Consider the following 18,600-nt stretch of genomic DNA (forward strand, 5'->3'; position numbering starts at 1 on the left):
CCACTATTAATCTAACAGGAAAAGTCAGTTTGTTACAGTACTCACAAAATGGAACATTAACTCAATTTTAATATGGTCATTGTGAACACAGTACGGGAGTGCTGGTGCGACATAGTTCCCCCCGCCCCCCTGGGATATTGTCTGTGACGACTGTCACTGCAAACCAGACGACATGTTTCTCCACAGAAGAATGACGTTTCTGAGAATTGGCCTGTTTAGAAATGTCTACAACTATATTCTTTGTTTCCAACAAAGTTGCTTTAAAATATTCTAACAATAGGATTGAAACAAATTGAAAAGAATTATTTATTGAAAAGAATTATTTATAGAGTCAGTGTCGTCTTCTCTTTAATCAGGTACCAAGGCATGTGGTCAGAAGTTACAGGGAAAATACTGACAGCTGCTGCCATGTTACAAATACAGCTCCCCAAACTGGAACACTAAAGGAAGCAGTTTCAAGAAATATTTTGAGGCTAAAAAAGTTCTGTGGTCCAATCAGTGCAGGAAATGCTTGCAATAGCCCTGATGGATCCCCATGCCCATTAAAGTCTTTGATAAGTTCCATAATAAAGTAACCTATTTTATTCATATAATCCAGTCTTTCCCAGACTCTTTTGGAACAGAATCTCTAATAACAGCACAGTGGGAAATCTAATGTTCCAGAAAGATACTCAGGGAAATGCTGCTGACAGAAAAAGTTGGTCACAAAATTATTTCAGTTTCTTGCTCAATGTCTGTCTGTCTCTTTCTTTCTTTTTCTCTCTCCTTCACTCCCTCTCTCCTTCCTAGGGAAAATCATTTTATTATATACTAATCGGTGAACTCAAAACAGAGAAAACAATAAAACAGGGAAGTCAATGATGTCTAGACTCCTGTCAAAGCTAGCCATACACCAGGCATGGTGGCTCACACCTGTAATTCCAGCACTTTGAGAGGCTGAGGCAGGAGGACTGCTTAAGCCCAGGAGTTTGAGCCTAGGAATTAGAGACCAGCCTAGGCAACATAGTGATACCTCGTCTCTATAAAGCAAACAAGCACACAAAAAAGCTAGCCATAAATATTGTCATTACTTGTTTCGGCTTTAACTTAAAAGCTAAATTGGAATGAGACATCTTGTGAATTATGATGTTATACACTAAGGCTACAGGTATATATTATGAATAAAAAACTTTCTTATTAGAAATTATATTATTAATTATACCTTCTTATTAGAAAGTATAATTAGAAAGCTGAATTTGAGAAAAAAGAAGGAAGAGAGCAAACAAGAGGAGAAATTCTCCACCCTGTGGCAATGATACTGCTCAGGAATTGATCAAAGCTGATACAGACCCTGATACAGGACCAGAGTTTTGACACTTCATGGGGGCAGCATGGATCTCATTCCAAATAGAAAACTGAAACTAAAACTATGCATCCAACCAGGATTGGGGGCGGGGGGAGATGGGACCCTCAGTGAATGAGAGAACTAGAACAACTAAACACATCAGTCCAAGGAAGATAAAAGGAAGATTTCCCTACCCAAAACTCTAGGTAGAAAACAAAGTAAAAATACTTCTGAGAAGTCAAAACTCAAGATTAAAGTTTGTGTGTCATTTCAGTCCACACTACCTATGTGGTATTATGGTAGTCACCAATAAATTTAAATAATAGATTCTGAAAGAGACTATAAACTATGAATGCTTATAATACAGAAAGAGAAATCCAAGTCATGAGAGAAAAAAAAAAACAGGTAGCTTAAAGAAGAACAGACATTTTAAATGGAAAATATAGCTATTGAAATTTAAGCTAATTGGATGGGTTAGAAACAGACAAGATTGAAGAGAATAAACTGAGAGACAGTTATGGACAAATTATCTAGAAAAACATAGAATTAGGAAAAAAACAGAGTGCAGTTAAGATAAACATAAGACAAAATGAAAAAAAAATCTATGTCTTATAGGAATTCCAAAAAGAATAATGAAATGTCTGAAAGTAATGGCTAATGATTTTTAGAATTGATACAAGATATGAATCTTCAGTTCTAAGCTGAAAATAAAAACAAAACCTAAATACAAAGTAGTGAAATGACAAAACTCTAAAAACAAAGATAAAACTGCAAAGCAGTCAGGTAAAAGACAGACTGCCTATGAAAGAATAATAATTAGACCAACAGACTATTTCTCAACAGCAATAACAGAAGCCTGATGTACACGGATGGAAAACGTCTTCTGTAAAGGGCCAGATAATAAAAGTATTAGGTATTATGGGCCACATGTTCTCTGCACAAGGACTCAACTCTGCTACTGTAACACAATAACAGCCACATACAATATGAACACAGATGAGCGTATTCCAATACAACTTTACTTATGGACACTGAAATTTTTACGTGTCATGTAATATCCCTTGACTTTTTTCAAATGCAAAAATAAAAATCCTTTACTCGCAGGCTATACAAAAATAGGCAATGAGCTTAGTTTAGCCTATTGGCTGGAGTTTTCAGACTACTAGAATAAAAAGTATTTTAAAAATATAAAGGGATATATGGGTGTGGTGGCTCACGCCTGTAATCCCAGCATCTTGTGAGGCAAGATGAGAGGGTTCCCTTAAGACCAGCCTGGGCAACTTGGCAAGACTTCACCTCTATGATGAATCAAAAAATTATCTAGGCATGGTGGCATGGACTCTAGTCCCAGCTTTTGGAAGGCTGAGGTGGAAGGATCATCTGAGCCCAAAAGGTTGAGGCTACTGTAGCCATGATTGTGCCACTGTACTCCAGCCTGGGTGACAGAGTGAGACTCTGACTCAAAAAAAAAAAAAAGACCTTTCATGGTTGGACATGGTGGCTCACAAGTGTAATCCTAGCATTTTGGGAGATAGAGGCAGTAGGATCCCTTGAGCCCAGGAATTTGAGACCAGCCTGGATAAACAGCAAGACCTCATCTCTAAAAAAATTAGCCAGGCTTAGTGGTATGCACCTGTCATCTCAGCTATTCAGGAGGCTGAGGCAGAAGGATCACCTGAGCCCAGCAGATAGAGACTGCAGTAGCTGTGACTGTGCTACTGCACTCCAGCCTGGATGACAGAGTGACACTCCAACTAAAAATAAATAAATAAATAAATACAAAGGGAAAAATAATCATTAACCTAGACTTCTATACGTAGCTAAATAATAAATACAAATTAAAGTGAGATAAAGACAATTGCATACAAAGACTGAAAGAAATCAGCACTCAAAGAATCTTGTTGAAAGAACTAGAAAAAGGTGTATTTCAGGAAGAATAAAGTTAAAATCAGAAAGGAGTGGAATACAAGACGAAATGTTGAGGTATACAAAGGTAAACATGCATGTATATCTGAATAAGCACTGATGGCCAAAAGAGAAGTAAGAATGATGATAGTTTTTTCTTTAAATAAAAAGTTGAACTGAGTTGTCAGACAATAAAGATGTAACATGGAAAGATGGCGACCAGAAGTAAACTATTCCAAGGTGTTTGTATGCTTGAGCAGAAGTTAGAGATGATTAAATAAATTGCTATTTTGTTAAATCAACAATTTCTCATTATAAATTTAAGGAAAATCACTTAAGGGAAACATCTTTTTATTTTAACAGATAGTTGTTTATTTTGCTAGGTGACCTCCCTTTATAATAGTGATACAACATCTTCTCATTCAATTTATTTAAATTTTGAAAAGTGAGAGAACTTAAGATATTTAAATAATATGCATGATACAGAATTATGGCAAACATTTTGATATTGGCTATAACTGATTGCAGTACTGGAAATCTGTGTAAATCTTCTTTTGAAAGAAATATCTGCAAAAAAGGCAGACATAATATTACTTCATACATAAATATATATATTTCCAAACATCAAAAGGAGATTTTCAACTGTGGAAGTTCTCTTAACTGATGAATTGTCAAGCCATGAAAAAACATGGAGGTAACTTAAACACATATAACAAAGTAAAAGAAGCCCATCTAAAAGGCTACATATTATATGACTCCAACTATACATTATAAAAAGGCAAGACTATGCAGACAGTAAAAAGATCAGTAGCTGCCAGGGATTTGGGGAAGGATTGATGAATTGGCAGGAGCGCAGAGGATCTTCAGGGCAGTGAAACTACTCTGCATGGTACTCTAATGTTAGATACATGCCATTACACGTCTTCCCAATCCCATGAAATGCACACCAACAAGAGTGAACCCTAACATGAACTATGAACTTTGGGTGACAATGCCATGACAAAGCAGGTCCATCAACTGTAACAAATGTACTACTCTGGCACAGAATGTTGATCGTGGGGGAGGGTTAAGGGTGGGCAATGAGGTATGAAGGAAATCTCTGTATCTTCTGCTCAATTTTGCTGTGAACTTAAAACTTCTTTTCAAAAATTAAGTCTATTTTATACCAGGCGTGGTTCATCCATGCAATCCCTGCACTTTGGGAGGATGAGTCCGGAGGATTGCTTGAGCCCAGGAGTTTAAGACCAGCCCGGATGACAAAGTGAGATCCCAGACTCAAAAAATAAAAAAATCATCTTAAACATCTGCTTGTTTGACTTTTTTGTTTTTGAAGACAAGTCAAGTATTATACCAGTTAAAATTTACTGAACATTTTATATAGACTTTTCTCTTTAATCCTAGCGAAATAGCTATTACTATTCTTGTTTTACAGTTGAGGACACTGAATTAAGGCACTCTCACAGGGAATTTAAACATGTTTCTTACCAAAAGACTGGGCTATTTTCTAGTTGTTCTAATTTATTTTCATTTTTTCACTCATATCTAGCACATCTAGCGTCAAAGTACCTTTCGTTATTTTAAATTACAAGCCTTAGTGTTATTTTGGCACAAGTGTCCAGAAAACAGAAGGGGGGGGGGCGCGTGGACAGCGAAGACTACAAAGCCCAGAATGCAATGCAGCGCAGGACAGCCTACAGGCGCGGCGGCTCGCCCCTTGTCATGTCGGGAGTTGTAGTTTCCTCGCCTATCTCTCGTCCCTCCCTCTCGATCATACAGATTAGAACTTGGTTCCTACTCCCCTTGCAGGACGCCACAGCCTGACAAATCCACGCATCCTTGCACGGTCATCCCAGGTAGGAGACTGACCTGGGGTTGCGCCCTTGACGACCTGGACCGAGTCCCCGTGTCGCTGCGGAGCAGGCCAGCGGGACACACCTCACCCACAACACCAAGACGCAGCACTGCTCCAAGGAGGACGCGCAGTCTAGTTACCATGGAAACGGCGCCGCCTCCGTCACGGCGCGTGCGGGACGCCAAAGGTCAGGCCAGCTAGTTCCGCTTCCGGTTCCGGAATCCCAGTTGTTGTCGGAAAGCTTTGTGTTGTTGGTGAACTCTCAGGACCTTATTCTTGGGGTCTGGGGCGGAGGGCAGTTTTCCCCGAGTTTTGCTGCTGCAGCCATGGCGGCCTCCACTGCGGCCGGGAAACAGCGGATTCCCAAAGTGGCTAAGGTAGGCGACGGCGAGGCGCCTTGCGGGAGGTGGCCTGGGTGCGGGGTTTCCCGCAGCCCCAGTGATGCCGGGAGTGGGAGAGCGTTGTCCCCGAAGAAGGCTGACCTCCCGCGGGACCGAAGGGGAGAGGGAAGACGCGCCAGTAGTGGGGCAGCGGCTCCTGTCCCACGGTGACGCGCCCCGCGCTGGCGTGGCCTTCGTGCTAGGGAACTGAGCTGTTTCTCCGGGAAGAGGAGTGAGGTCGTCCAGCCCAGATGCTCCGAGCTAGGCGCTGCTCTGGGTACCACGCTCGAATGCGGGCAGCAAGCGCCGCACCAAACACTTGTAAAACGACCACCTTGCGGGATGTCACCGATCCAAAGCTGAGTATGCCTGGGCGAGGATAGGGGGGCTTGTGTGAAGGGATCTTCGGAGTAAACTTTGCTGAGAACATGACATATAAGCTGAGGCTTGGAAGCTGATATCGGAGGGAATGAGAGGAGATGGCAGGAGTTATTTAGTGACATAGTTTAATTAAATAATAGGTTTATTATCTGATATCTCCATCGATGATTGATACTTGCCAAGTGCTTAATATGTGGCGGGCTTTGTTCCAGGCCGCTACAGATGTCCTTCCTCCAGTCTTTCTCCAGCCTGGATGGCTCTCTTGAACGTGATCTTTACATAACGTTTAGGTGACTTGCAGAGGTAATGCATATAAAGCAGGTAGCAAAGTGTCTGTCACTTAATGTTCATTAAATATGAACTGACATTATCGTCATTACCCCATTCATGGTAGTAAATAACATTTCTTATAATTCAATTTCATAAACTTTTATTGGGCACCACAGGTCCAAATAGAAATATAATGCAAACTACATAATATAGTTTTCAATTTTCTCATAGCTATAGTAAAAAGTAAAATCAGCAAAACAAAAACAGGTGACAGTAATTTTAATGGTGTGTTTTATTACTCAAAATAATATGTGATCAGTATAAAAATTGAATAATTCAGTTTATTGTTTCTTTCATACTCAGTCTTCAAAACCAATGTGTATTTTATACTTACTGCCCATCTCAGTTTGCACTCACCACAGTGACTTAGACCTACTGTGTTGGACAGCACAACTATAAGATCTCAAGAAGCTTACAGTCTGGTGATAGCAGCTTATTGAATATTGCCTTTGACATGAAGTGCCATGAAAAACCAAACCCAGTCATCCACCAGGGGTGTTCAAATAAGTTGAAAAAGTTTGTAAATAGAGGTTGTAATAATCTAAGATGTGGTATGTGTCTTGTTGGCAAAACCTCTGGTGAGAATTTTACCTAGGCAATCTCAAAGTGTATATTATTATACTTATCTAAAAGGGAATGCTTACTATTATTTTTGCCACTTGTTTCTCTTGGGACTTTTACCTATCGCTTTGTAATATGTATCATGTATAAGATAGAAAAGATAATATCTTTTTCTACTCAGTCTTACGGAGTAATGGGAATGTCATATAAAGAGGGCATCTTATGATAGTACTGATAAGGTTCATAGCCTAAAAAGCAACAACAAAAAAATTTGTTTCTTAAATCTTGTGTGAAGAACATGTACCAAAAATAGAAATGTCTTCTTTCTTAAAAGGTAAAAAACAAAGCCCCAGCTGAAGTACAGATAACCGCTGAGCAACTCTTAAGAGAAGCTAAAGAAAGAGAACTTGAACTTCTTCCACCTCCACCGCAACAGAAGATCACAGATGAAGAAGAACTAAATGACTACAAACTAAGGAAGAGGAAGGTCAGTCAGTGTGATTGTTCAGTCTATTCATTGTTAGGGGTTACAGGTCAGAGTTTGAAAAGTTCCTCTTCATTGGTTAGAATCTACAAAGCAAGATGAGTAGTGTTTCTAGCCACGTGACTGATAGGACTCTGGTTGCTAGATGACTGCATTTTGCTAAACTATGTAAGATATTCCATGAGTTCTCCATTTTAAAATATAAGGAAGTAGAATCCACCAGAGACATAATTTTTGGTGCTGGATCAAAGGTAGGTGGAACAACTGACAACTGGAAGGGGGTCTACTTAGCAAGGCTGCACTGTTGTCTGTACTGCCTTCTGTGTTAAGAGATGGGATCTAAGAAAGAACCGTGAGAAGACTTTTGGGATCTGATGTCACCTCCCTCTAAAATGTGCGTTTATTTCAGGCCATTAATTCTGTTGTTACCTGCTTATTTGTTATTCCCAATGAGTTATGTATGAAATTCTGATAATTACCCAGAATACATAAAGATAATATTCAAAAACATGTTTTTATTAGGGACAGTTGTGGAATGTGTCCAGTTAGTTGTCATGGGCAACAGGAGAAAATATCAACAATTCTGCTAATACTTCTTTATATCTCAAGTTTTCTCCTTGTTTATATGTAAGACTTTAAAGTAATACTTGTGGTTGTAACTTTCGCTAGTGGGTTTCTTAATCCTCAAAGATTTCAAGATGTAGTTTCTCTTACATAAGAAGAAAATGACTAACCTTTTCAGTACAGTGCTTATAATAGGCAAAGGATGATGATGTCATTTTAGTCATTTTCCCTTTAAATTTGACCCCCTTTGCCTTCTTCCAGACTTTTGAGGATAATATAAGAAAAAACAGGACTGTGATTAGTAACTGGATAAAGTACGCACAATGGGAAGAAAGTCTAAAGGAGATTCAAAGGTAAAATTGCTGAGGGGTAATTTTGTATATAAAGATGTCATAAGTTAACAGATAAAATATATGTATATATGTAAAGCACAAGTAGAAGAGTGTGGCTTTGGTAGTAATTTTCACCTTTGTTGCATGACACATTTGAGGGCCCTGGACACTGTAGTAGGATAGTCCTGAGGGCAGTGGCGGGACAGGGCTCTAAAGGTAGGTCTTCCTCCTAAGTCACACTCCATTGCTGTAGGAGCACAGTTTCATCTGCTTTCTATATACTCAGATTTTTTTAAAAATTAAAATATTCAGCTGAAAGACAGTGACCAACAAGATAAAAATTGTGACATGGCCCTTCCCATTGTCCAGCCTTTCTGCATTTACCCCTTATGCCCACCCCCACTACGCCTGTGTACTTGCCACTCCCTGAACATGTCATGTCTTCTTTCTGTAACATTTGGCTGTTCTCTCTGACTGGAATGAGTACCCTTCCCCACCAACCTTGATGTAGTAAACTGGAACTTTCCTCAAGTTCTCAGTACTGGAGTTGCCTACTACTTAATCTTTTCTACCAGACATTTTTCATTCTTCTTCTCTGCTTCCTGTGCAGATCTTGACTATAACAAAATTCACATTGCATTATAATTATGTATGTTTCTTTCTATGAGACTTTGTAAGGTACTTGAGAATATCTTTTCATCTTTTTATGCCCAGAACCTGGCTTATGGGAGGCACCCGTTAAAGCAGCAGGACATTGCAGATGGTTTGAAATAACGACTACGTGTGTTGTGTGCACTACTTTTGATGCCCTCTAAATCTTGCTTCTTAAGGGCTCGATCCATATACGAGCGTGCTTTAGATGTCGACTATCGAAATATCACACTATGGCTGAAATATGCAGAGATGGAAATGAAGAATCGCCAAGTCAACCATGCCCGAAACATCTGGGACCGCGCCATAACTACTCTGCCTCGAGTCAACCAGTTCTGGTAAGTTTCTTATCTAGCAATACAGCCTTTTAAAGATTAGAAAAGTGCTGCGCTTTTGTGTATTTATTTTATTTTCATGTTATAATCATTTAATTTTATATCTTTTTCTTTAACCACAGAAGTGCTTTTTAATGTCCCATAGCCTATTCAGTCATAACCGTAGTGTTTATTAACTATGTGATCAAAACTAAAACTTTGATTACAATCGTTTATGCATAAGAAACTTCTTGTCAAGCTGGCAATTTTTAAGAAAAAAATCTCTTTTTTTCCCAATAGCTCATCCTTTTTCAGTTTTATGCTTCAGTGAGTAAACATGTTTGATTTAACCTTTAGGAAAGATAAAACTTTAAGTCTTCTTCCTGTTTGGCAATGAAAAAGTTGTAAATTGAAAGATAATTATTTTTCCCAAGTCATTTTGACCACAACAGGTGTTTCTGGGTGATTTTCTTAAAGGTACAAGTATACGTACATGGAGGAGATGCTGGGCAACATTGCTGGTGCCCGCCAGGTATTTGAGCGATGGATGGAGTGGCAGCCTGAGGAGCAAGCCTGGCACTCCTACATCAACTTCGAGTTGAGATACAAAGAGGTGGATCGAGCCCGTACCATATATGAGCGATATATCCTTTGGACAAGATCTGAGTGGTGGTGCCATTATTGTCCTGGGTGCTGCTCCTCCCATGAGGCAGCCTCATGGTCAGGACTCATAGTCATTAATGCCAAGCTAAAAGTCATGTGAGTTGATCAGCTTCACATGTTTTGTAGGGACAAAGATGGGTCACAGTGAAAATTTGTGGTCTGGGTAATTGAGTCTTTCCCAGTGAGAATTTGGGCTTATTTATATTTTAGTGCTAGAAACCAGTGTTGGTATTATTTCCTTCTATTTACAGATGAAACAGCTAGGCTGGGCTCAGTGACTCAGCCTGTAATCCTAGCACTTTGGGAGGCCAAGGCAAGTGGATTGCCTGAGCCCATGGGTTCGATAACAGTCCAGGCACAACTTGGCGAGAACTCGTCTCAAAAAAAAAAAAAGAGAAAGAAAGAAACAGCTGAAGCAAGTTCGGTAACTTGTCCAAGATCACATGGCTAGTAACCAGGGTGGGGATTTTTCTTTGGCTCCAAACTGGTATTTGTGCCCAATACTAAATCCTGATGAAGCCTTAGAGGAAGACAGATGAACAAGACATGGCCCTGCCCTCACAGAGGCCACAGTTTAGTTTCACACCTCTGTGTGTGTTTTATCCCCTTGGCACTATAGTTGGAATTGTTGGGGTTTGGGGGTTTAGTATGACTTTGGTGTTTATTATTTTTCAAGCCATGCTGTCTTGCCTGATGTTTCCTTAACGTCCCTGCACTTGTCCTTGTACACCCTGATGTGAAGAACTGGATCAAGTACGCCCGCTTTGAAGAAAAACATGCTTATTTTGCCCACGCACGGAAAGTGTACGAGAGAGCTGTCGAATTCTTTGGAGACGAACATATGGATGAACACCTTTATGTTGCCTTTGCCAAATTTGAGGAAAATCAGAAAGAGGTAAGTATACTTAAGGAACTCGATTACATTGCAAAACAACTTACAAAAGAGTACATATTGTAAGTTGAGTGCACGATTAGTTCATTTCCATTTTTTCTTACTTATCCTAGGGGAAAATGTTCTCAAGATACAAAAACAGTTTCTCACAGAGAACAGTATACTTATGTGACTGAGCTACAGATTCAGAGCTGAGTGATCATAAATTGTGTTAGAACTGTCTTCATTTTGGTGTACTGTGTTTGAAGATTAAGCCTCTTAAGTTGGAATGTTTGTAAACTGAGAGTTAGTTATTTGGCATTCTGATAAAAGAACTTTACAGGTAATAAACTTGGGAAGCAAAAAGCCAAAAGCCCTCAGAACAGAAAACAGAATATAGAATGAAAATAGAGAGTACCCCACAAGTAAGTCAATTCTCTGCTTCCCCAGTATATATGGAAAATAATTTGTTAAAGTAGTTCAGATAACACTGAATTGAGAGTGTTAGGTAGGCTGAAGTCCACCCACATGTAGGTCGATCATTCCTAATCTGAAAATCTGAGATGCAAGATGCTCCAAAATCTGAAACTTTTTTGAGTGCCCATGTGGCACTTAAAGAAAATGCTCATTGGAGCTTTTCAGATTTAGATTTCAGATCAGGGATGCTGAATTGGTAATACAATGCAAATATTCCAAAATCCAAACAATCTGATATTCAAAACCCTTCTGGTCCCAGGCATTTCAGATGGGGGATACTCACTTACAAGGACTCAGCATATCATGCTGGGTGTTCAGGTTCTGCTCTGAGACCGGTGGGAAGCATTGCAGGGTTTCATATGGGAGAGTCGCTGGATATGGTTTATGTTTTAAAGATTTTCTGGCCAATTCATGTAAATTAGGGGGAGGGTGGCAAAAATGGAACGTGGGAGACCTACGGGGAGTGTTTTGAAATGGTCCAGCTAAGAAACAGGGCTTGAAGGTGGGCCTGGGAGAAGGGAAGGGCTGTGGGGAACAGCAGGAAGTAGCAGGGCTGGTTGCAGGAGTGCACGTGGGGAGTGAGAGGAGGACAGGAGTCAAGGGGACTCCTGGCGATGTGACTGTGTGCAAGTGTACAACTGTGACAACTGTGGGTGTTGCCTGCTAAGAATGGAAAGTCAAGGAAAGACCCAGGTTTGGTGAGGAGAAAACAAGTTTGGTTTTGAACATGATTAGTTTGAGGTACGGTAGACTTATTCAAGGTAGATCTCAAAAAAGATCCTGTCATTCCATCCTGACAGAAATATCTTCAGCAAAAGAGAGAAAAAAGTCTTATTTTGGACATTATGAGGCCTCAAAATCTAACTTATAAGTAATATTTTATGTTGTATTTACCCTCCAAGTCGTAAATGGCATGAGATGATTGTGTTGCAAAAGGTAATCGTCCTGTCTGCTTTCAGTTTGAAAGGGTACGAGTGATTTACAAGTATGCTCTGGATAGAATTTCAAAACAAGACGCCCAAGAACTCTTTAAGAATTATACTATCTTTGAGAAGAAGTTTGGCGATAGGCGGGGGATTGAAGAGATCATTGTGAGCAAGCGGAGATTCCAGTATGAGGAGGAAGTGAAGGTGAGTGCTGGTGTGGATGGCCAAATACAGATGACTATGCTCAGTGCAAGCTGTGGTAAAACGAGCAAGAGCAGGTGAGGGCTACCCGTGAGGATACTCTTGATGATGTGTCTGTGAGAAATTGGCAGCTCTTTCACACAAGTAGGGGTAAACGAGGCTGATCAAAAAGGCTCATAAACAACCCTTGGATGGGCTCTTCCCCTCACATTTGAAAGCCATATTGTTGATTGTTGACTGTGCATGTGGGACCTGAACAAAGAGTCTATTTGAACTCATTTTTGAGAGAAGATAGAAGAATCAGAAAGATTGACCCAAAGCTCTCTTGTGCACATCACCTTTTAGCTTCCCTGCCTGAATGAAAGATGCATAGTAGGTAGGGTTCCAGTCTCAGCTCTTCATCTGTAATGCATAATTTTTATGTCAGTTCAAAGAAAGTAGAATTTCCTTCAGTATTCAGCTGTGCATTTAAAAATCCTTTTGCTTAGGCAAGTTACTTAAGGTGTCTCCAAGCAAAGAATTAAGTCTGATGTTAGATGAGGTGATAGGTTAGTGAGGTATGCTCAAGATAAATTACTATTAATTGAAAAGGCATTGCTCACAATTGGGAGCATGATATGATTCCACTGTAATTTTATTGTAGACATAATGATATGTTGTCACATATGTAGGCAAAGGCATCGCTAAGCATAGATGTCTAATGATTGAATATCTTGGGAGTGCTGGCTGTAGATGAAGGGGGCATCTGGCAAATTATCTGTCCTCTATATTCCTCCTTCTTTTCTATTCATACAATCTCAGGACAGTGCTATTAAAATGAGATAACATGTAAAATTTAGAAAAGTTACTAAAATAATGCAAGTCAGCCGGTGCCTTTGTTCAGCTCACGTAACCTGGCAGGCAAGTACCTGGTTTGTTTTGATTTCCTCCACGGCTGTCTTCCTAGGCTAATCCCCACAATTATGATGCATGGTTCGATTACTTGCGCCTGGTGGAAAGTGATGCTGAAGCTGAGACAGTACGTGAAGTCTACGAGAGAGCCATCGCCAATGTGCCGCCCATCCAGGAGAAGAGGCACTGGAAGCGTTACATTTATCTCTGGGTGAACTATGCACTCTATGAAGAGCTGGAGGCAAAGGTGAAAAAAACGGAACTGCATGTTAGCTGTTCATGGCTCCCGCTATATCCCACAGCTCTCCTATTATGAATATTTATGATCCTTGAAACAAATTCAGTTTTAGCTGGGCGTGGTGGCTTACACCTGTAATCCCAGCATTTTGGGAGGTGGAGGCGAGAGGATTGCCTGAGCCCACAGGTTCGAGACCAGCCTGGGCAACATGGTGAGACCTCGTCTCTACAATAAACCAAAAAACTTAGCTGGGCGTGGTATGGTGCATGCCTATAGTTCCAGCTACTTGGAAGGCTGAAGTGGAAGGATCACCTGAACTTAGCAGGTCAAGGCTTCAGTGGCTGAGAGCATGCCACTGCATTCCAGCCTGGGTGACAGAGTGAGATTCTGACTCAAAAAAAAAAAATTCGTTATTAAATCCTTAAAAACCTTTGCTCAGCTGTACAGTTATACAGAGGATGTCAAAAAAATGTATACACATTTTAAGAAGGGAAAAAAACTATTATAATACTAAGATAAATAGAAGTTACGTTAGATTTCTGCAATTACAGGAGGTGCTCAAAGTGGTTACCATCAACATCTAGACACTTCTGAATTCAGTTAATATTACTTAAAATGTCTATACATTTTTTTGGCACCGCAGTATAGTCTCTCTGCAACATTTGAAACTCTGGGCTTGTGGTACCCTGTGAGGTGTTTTTTTGTTTGCTTTGGTTTGGCTTTTAAACCATGAGGCACAAGAAGATATCCCTTGGAACTGGAAAGGGGACAATGAACCAGCTCTTGATTTAATGATATGCAGTTTCCTGGGCTTTCTCACAAATAGGAATCACGACTAGATTGTACATTTTTGCTTTTAGAAAAATCAAGTCGTGTTTTCAGAAATTGATCATATGTAAGTTAACAGGAAAAAGTTAACCTGCTGCTGCTGATCTGAGACTATAAAACGTCTTTTTCTTTTTGCTATCAGGCAAAAAGCCTTTCTACAAAGAAGCACTCAGAGTCTGATGGCTATATTGTTGGTGATTCTAAATCAAAGTTTGATGGCCAAGGTAGTTTATACTTTTGATTATAAATGGAATCAGGGTTTGAAAGTAGCAACTTGTGAAAACATATTCAATGTTGGGAGTGTTGTATATTTTTACGAGTACCAGTAAAATTAGTAGCTGGTAAGGCTAGTGCTAGCAACAGACTTCAATATTTTGTGAAAATTTCTTATACTAATACAGGATCCTGAGAGGACAAGACAGGTGTATCAAGCCTCTTTGGAATTAATTCCTCACAAAAAGGTACGTTTGCTCTAAAGCGTTCAATTCCAAACAGTTCAGAATCCTCTTCTGTTACCTGTAAAATAACTCAGTGAAACAGTATTTATTGATTTAGTATTTCATTGTGCTGGGCACCATGGAAAACAAATAAGAGTGAGATTTGCACCTTGTCTCTGAAAATAGCTTACAGTCTAGGTCAGAGGACAACTTGCATTTAATGATGAATAATAGAGATAACAGTATAGAAGTTTAGAGGAGGTGGGGTAACTTGGATAGACGGATTGGAAGGAGGAAGACTTACCTGCAGGGAGCACAGATCGACAGGCTTCTTGTAACAGTGAATAGTGCATGCATGCGGAATGTACCCTTTCTGTGCACAGTTGAGAAGTTATCTCTGCCATATTTCCCAGTATGAGAAACAAAGTGTGTTTCTTTCTGTAGAAACCCTTTTAGAATTGAGTATGATGTTCTGCTCACTTACAAGCATACCCACAAAACAAATCCTGTTCTAAGCAGAGGCTACAGTGTCATGAAGTACAATAAAGTATCCAGATCTTGCTATGTTTTTAACTTTTGGGAAATAAATATAGTCATCTTTGCTTGTAAATGAGCTAAATGCATCCCTCCTTGATCTAAAGTTTTAGGGAAATCTAATTACCAGTGGCCTTTGGTGAGTCTAAATTTACTTTAATTCAATTTCATTTGAATGAATCTCTTAAACTAGATATTTTTGTGCTTTTGTTTTCTAGTTCACATTTGCGAAAATGTGGATACTATATGCACAATTTGAAATAAGACAGAAAAATTTATCACTTGCCAGAAGAGCTTTGGTAAGTCAAGAAAGGATCAAGATGCCTCATTAAGCTCTATGAGAAGAATAAAAAAATCTTAGTGCTTAACAACATGTACACTTCCTGCTGAAAAAAAAACAAAACAGAAATACTATATTTTTATAGCCTAGGACATGTTAGAAAACGTGTGTCTTTGAAAAAACACGGGCTAACAATGCTTATTCTTATTATCTAGGTCAAGTGAACATCTTACTTCAACATTGGAAAGTCTGTAGCTACCAGAGACTATATCTTTCCTTGGACTAGAATTAGTGGTCTGACCCTGTACAAAGTTTTTGGTGCATTAAATGCACTTTCCTCTTAATCATTGTTCTAAAATGACTTAATAGGATCAAATACTGTGTATAAATGCAATTATCCTTCAGATAAGCTACTCTCGCCCTGGCTGTGGGCAGCAAGGCGAGTTTCATTCTTTGATTACCTTTTTATTTATAGAAAATTTTATGCGTCTGATGTCCATATTCCATGGGATATCTTGAGAAATTTTCAAATCCAAAATAGTTGCCCAAACAGTTCTGGACCACTGCCTCTTGCTCAATGAATTAGACAAGTTTCCTTTGGTCTTTTGTCAAAAACCAGTGTGAACAGTGTGATAGATACCACAGAGGGAAAGAACAGCTTGCCATGTGACTGCAAGGTTCTCCCTCACAGAGAACAGCCTCCTGGACAGTGTAGTGATGGTGCATGAGTTGAGCCCACCAAGGCTTCACAGTGGTCTGGCTGTTCTGTTTTCCAGGGAACTTCCATAGGCAAATGTCCAAAAAACAAGTTATTTAAAGTATACATAGAGTTGGAACTACAACTTCGAGAGTTTGACAGATGCCGAAAGCTTTATGAGAAGTTCTTGGAATTTGGACCTGAAAATTGCACCTCCTGGATTAAATTTGCAGAATTAGAGACAATCCTTGGTGACATTGAGAGAGCCCGGGCAATCTATGAATTAGCTATCAGCCAGCCTCGTTTAGACATGCCAGAGGTGAGCATCTGGGGTATCACGTGCTTTAGACACTCTCTAGTCTTACTTTAGGTGGCTATCTAAACTTAGTGTGTGTTTGGGAGTATAAAGATGATCTACCCAACTCATAGTCTCTTCTCAGATTGGGTTTTTTTTTTGTTAGGAGAGAAGGGCTGGCAAGGGAGATGGGAGCTGGCTCTCTCCTCAGGGAGCAGGGCACATCCAGAACAGACTAGGATGAATGGGGATCGGGCAGGTAATGGGCTCTCCTCCTCCCATCTCAGGCAGAGAGGGCTAAAGGAGACTAGAGGGGAAGTCCAGGCAGGCAGCAGCCCGCAGGTCAGCCCGTCCAAGCACAGGAGGGTAGAAGTGGGGGCCAAAGAGAGAGACACCAGCTAACCAGGATGTTCTGGAATTGCTGCTGCCACCATCTGGAGAGTCCAGGCCTGCCACTGTAGTTAAACCTGAGCCACAAGATGGCGCCTAACCGTAGCTACTAGGATCAGCTTGAAACTCACAGGAACCCAACCCAGTTTGTTAATCGTGCCCTAACATGACCCTGCTTTAATGATTGGGGCCCCTCGACCAGTCTGTCAGCTCCTTGGTGTCCAGGCCACTGCTTATTCATCCTTGTGCCTTGACAGGCTGCACCCAGTGGGTGGGCACCTGTTCAGTGAATGCTTGCTGAGTGGGGTTTACGGTGCAAGTGCAGACATGCATCTTGGCTGTCTGGCCTGTGTTCTCCCAGAAGTTCTACTGCATGTGGCAGGATCTGCGAGAACGCCTGGGAGGCTTGGCAAGTTTCTCGACTCTTGATAAGTCAGGCATTTGAAGAACTTCCAAAGAGAACCCAAGCCAGAATCCAAGACCCTTTTTTTCTGTAATCAGGAATTCTAGTAAAGTTTTGGCCAGCGTATACCAGTTTTGGCCAGCTTATACCAGTATTATTTATGAGGGGGGCCCCCCAAAAATCAGAATTATCTTCTAGAGGGTGGGCCCTTTACAGTACAGGCTTCCTTCGCTGGCTAAGTGTTCTAGGAATCCATTGGCATGTACAAGCTAGCATTGTCGTGAGAGGCTGTGTTTGGCTTCAGTGAATTTTTTTTTTTTTTTTTGAGATTCTTTCAACCTGTTTGCCCATTTCATGATGGGTGATTTACGAGGGTACCTGTCCAAACCGTGATGAGTGCTCAGTTTTTTGTTTTTTGTTTTTACCAAAAACAGCATGATTCCCATGCCCTACCCTCCCTGTTCACTCCATCTTGCCCAGAGTGACATTTTTTTGTTCCCCAGTTGAAAAAAGTCCTCAAAGGGAAACATTTTGCTGATGTGGAAGAAGTGAAACAAAAAATGGCAGAAGCACTAAAAGGCATCAAAACTGACAAGTTCAAAAACTGTTCTGAGCAGTGAAAAAGCATCCTGATAGGTGTATTGTATCAAATGGAGAGGACTTTGAAGGTGACTGAAGTGTTAACATGAAAAAATAAATACGCAATTTTTTATAAAAACTACTCTTGGGAGGGTTCCCTTTGTATCTTGTGCACATGTAGTGTGTTCCCTATCTGTTCAAGAAAAGTCCTGTGTGCCTGGATGTAGGTTAGAATGATACTTAAGCTGTGCTTTCGATGGGGCGTGCTGCTTTCTAAATGTCAAGATTCATCTATTAAGCTTTATTTTTAGGTGCTTTGGAAATCATATATTGATTTTGAAATTGAGCAGGAAGAAACAGAAAGAACACGAAACCTTTACCGACGATTGCTTCAGCGGACACAGCATGTCAAGGTATATTGAGATTTGTTGATGATCTTTGACTTTGCTTGATCAGCAGGCCTGAAGAAAATATTGTATTTCTGTATTTCAAGTATTTGGGGTTTTTTTTGAGTTGGAGTCTCACTCTGTCACTCAGGCTGGAATGCAATGGTACACTCATGGCCCCTGTAGCCTCGACCTGCTGGGCTCAGGTGATCCTTCTGCCTTAGCCTTCCAAATAGCTGGAGCCACAGGCACGAGCCATCATGGCAGGCTAATTTTTTGATTCGTTGTAGAGACAAGGTCTCGCCAGGTTGCCCAGGCTGGTCTCAAACCCCTGGGCTCAGATAATCCTCTCATCTCTGCCTCCCAAAGTGCTGGGATTACAGGTGTGAGCAGAACGCCTGGATTTTTTTTTTTTTTTTTTTTTTT

General features: G+C 40.4%; 1 protein-coding gene across 2 annotated transcripts in view; it reads left to right on the plus strand.

Moving 5' to 3' along the window:
* Window positions 1-599: 599 nt before the first annotated feature.
* CRNKL1 (crooked neck pre-mRNA splicing factor 1) overlaps window positions 600-18,600 on the plus strand; it is a 20,402-nt gene continuing 2,401 nt past the window's right edge. The window contains exons 1-13 of one of the 2 annotated variants that reach the window (XM_008052706.2): window positions 600-697; window positions 5,036-5,458; window positions 7,068-7,220; window positions 8,043-8,134; window positions 8,944-9,102; window positions 9,556-9,722; window positions 10,458-10,636; window positions 12,049-12,219; window positions 13,163-13,354; window positions 14,575-14,634; window positions 15,363-15,443; window positions 16,201-16,440; window positions 18,100-18,201. In XM_008052706.2, the coding sequence (XP_008050897.1) occupies window positions 5,408-5,458; window positions 7,068-7,220; window positions 8,043-8,134; window positions 8,944-9,102; window positions 9,556-9,722; window positions 10,458-10,636; window positions 12,049-12,219; window positions 13,163-13,354; window positions 14,575-14,634; window positions 15,363-15,443; window positions 16,201-16,440; window positions 18,100-18,201 (1,647 nt within the window). In that variant the 5' untranslated portion in view covers window positions 600-697; window positions 5,036-5,407. The remainder of the gene's footprint in view (window positions 698-5,035; window positions 5,459-7,067; window positions 7,221-8,042; window positions 8,135-8,943; window positions 9,103-9,555; window positions 9,723-10,457; window positions 10,637-12,048; window positions 12,220-13,162; window positions 13,355-14,574; window positions 14,635-15,362; window positions 15,444-16,200; window positions 16,441-18,099; window positions 18,202-18,600) is intronic. The other variant, XM_021709807.1, reaches the window with a different exon arrangement.

This window comes from Carlito syrichta, unplaced genomic scaffold, assembly GCF_000164805.1.
Source record: "Carlito syrichta isolate Samal-C Ts95f unplaced genomic scaffold, Tarsius_syrichta-2.0.1 Scaffold287347, whole genome shotgun sequence".
Classification (NCBI taxonomy): Eukaryota; Metazoa; Chordata; class Mammalia; order Primates; family Tarsiidae; genus Carlito; species Carlito syrichta.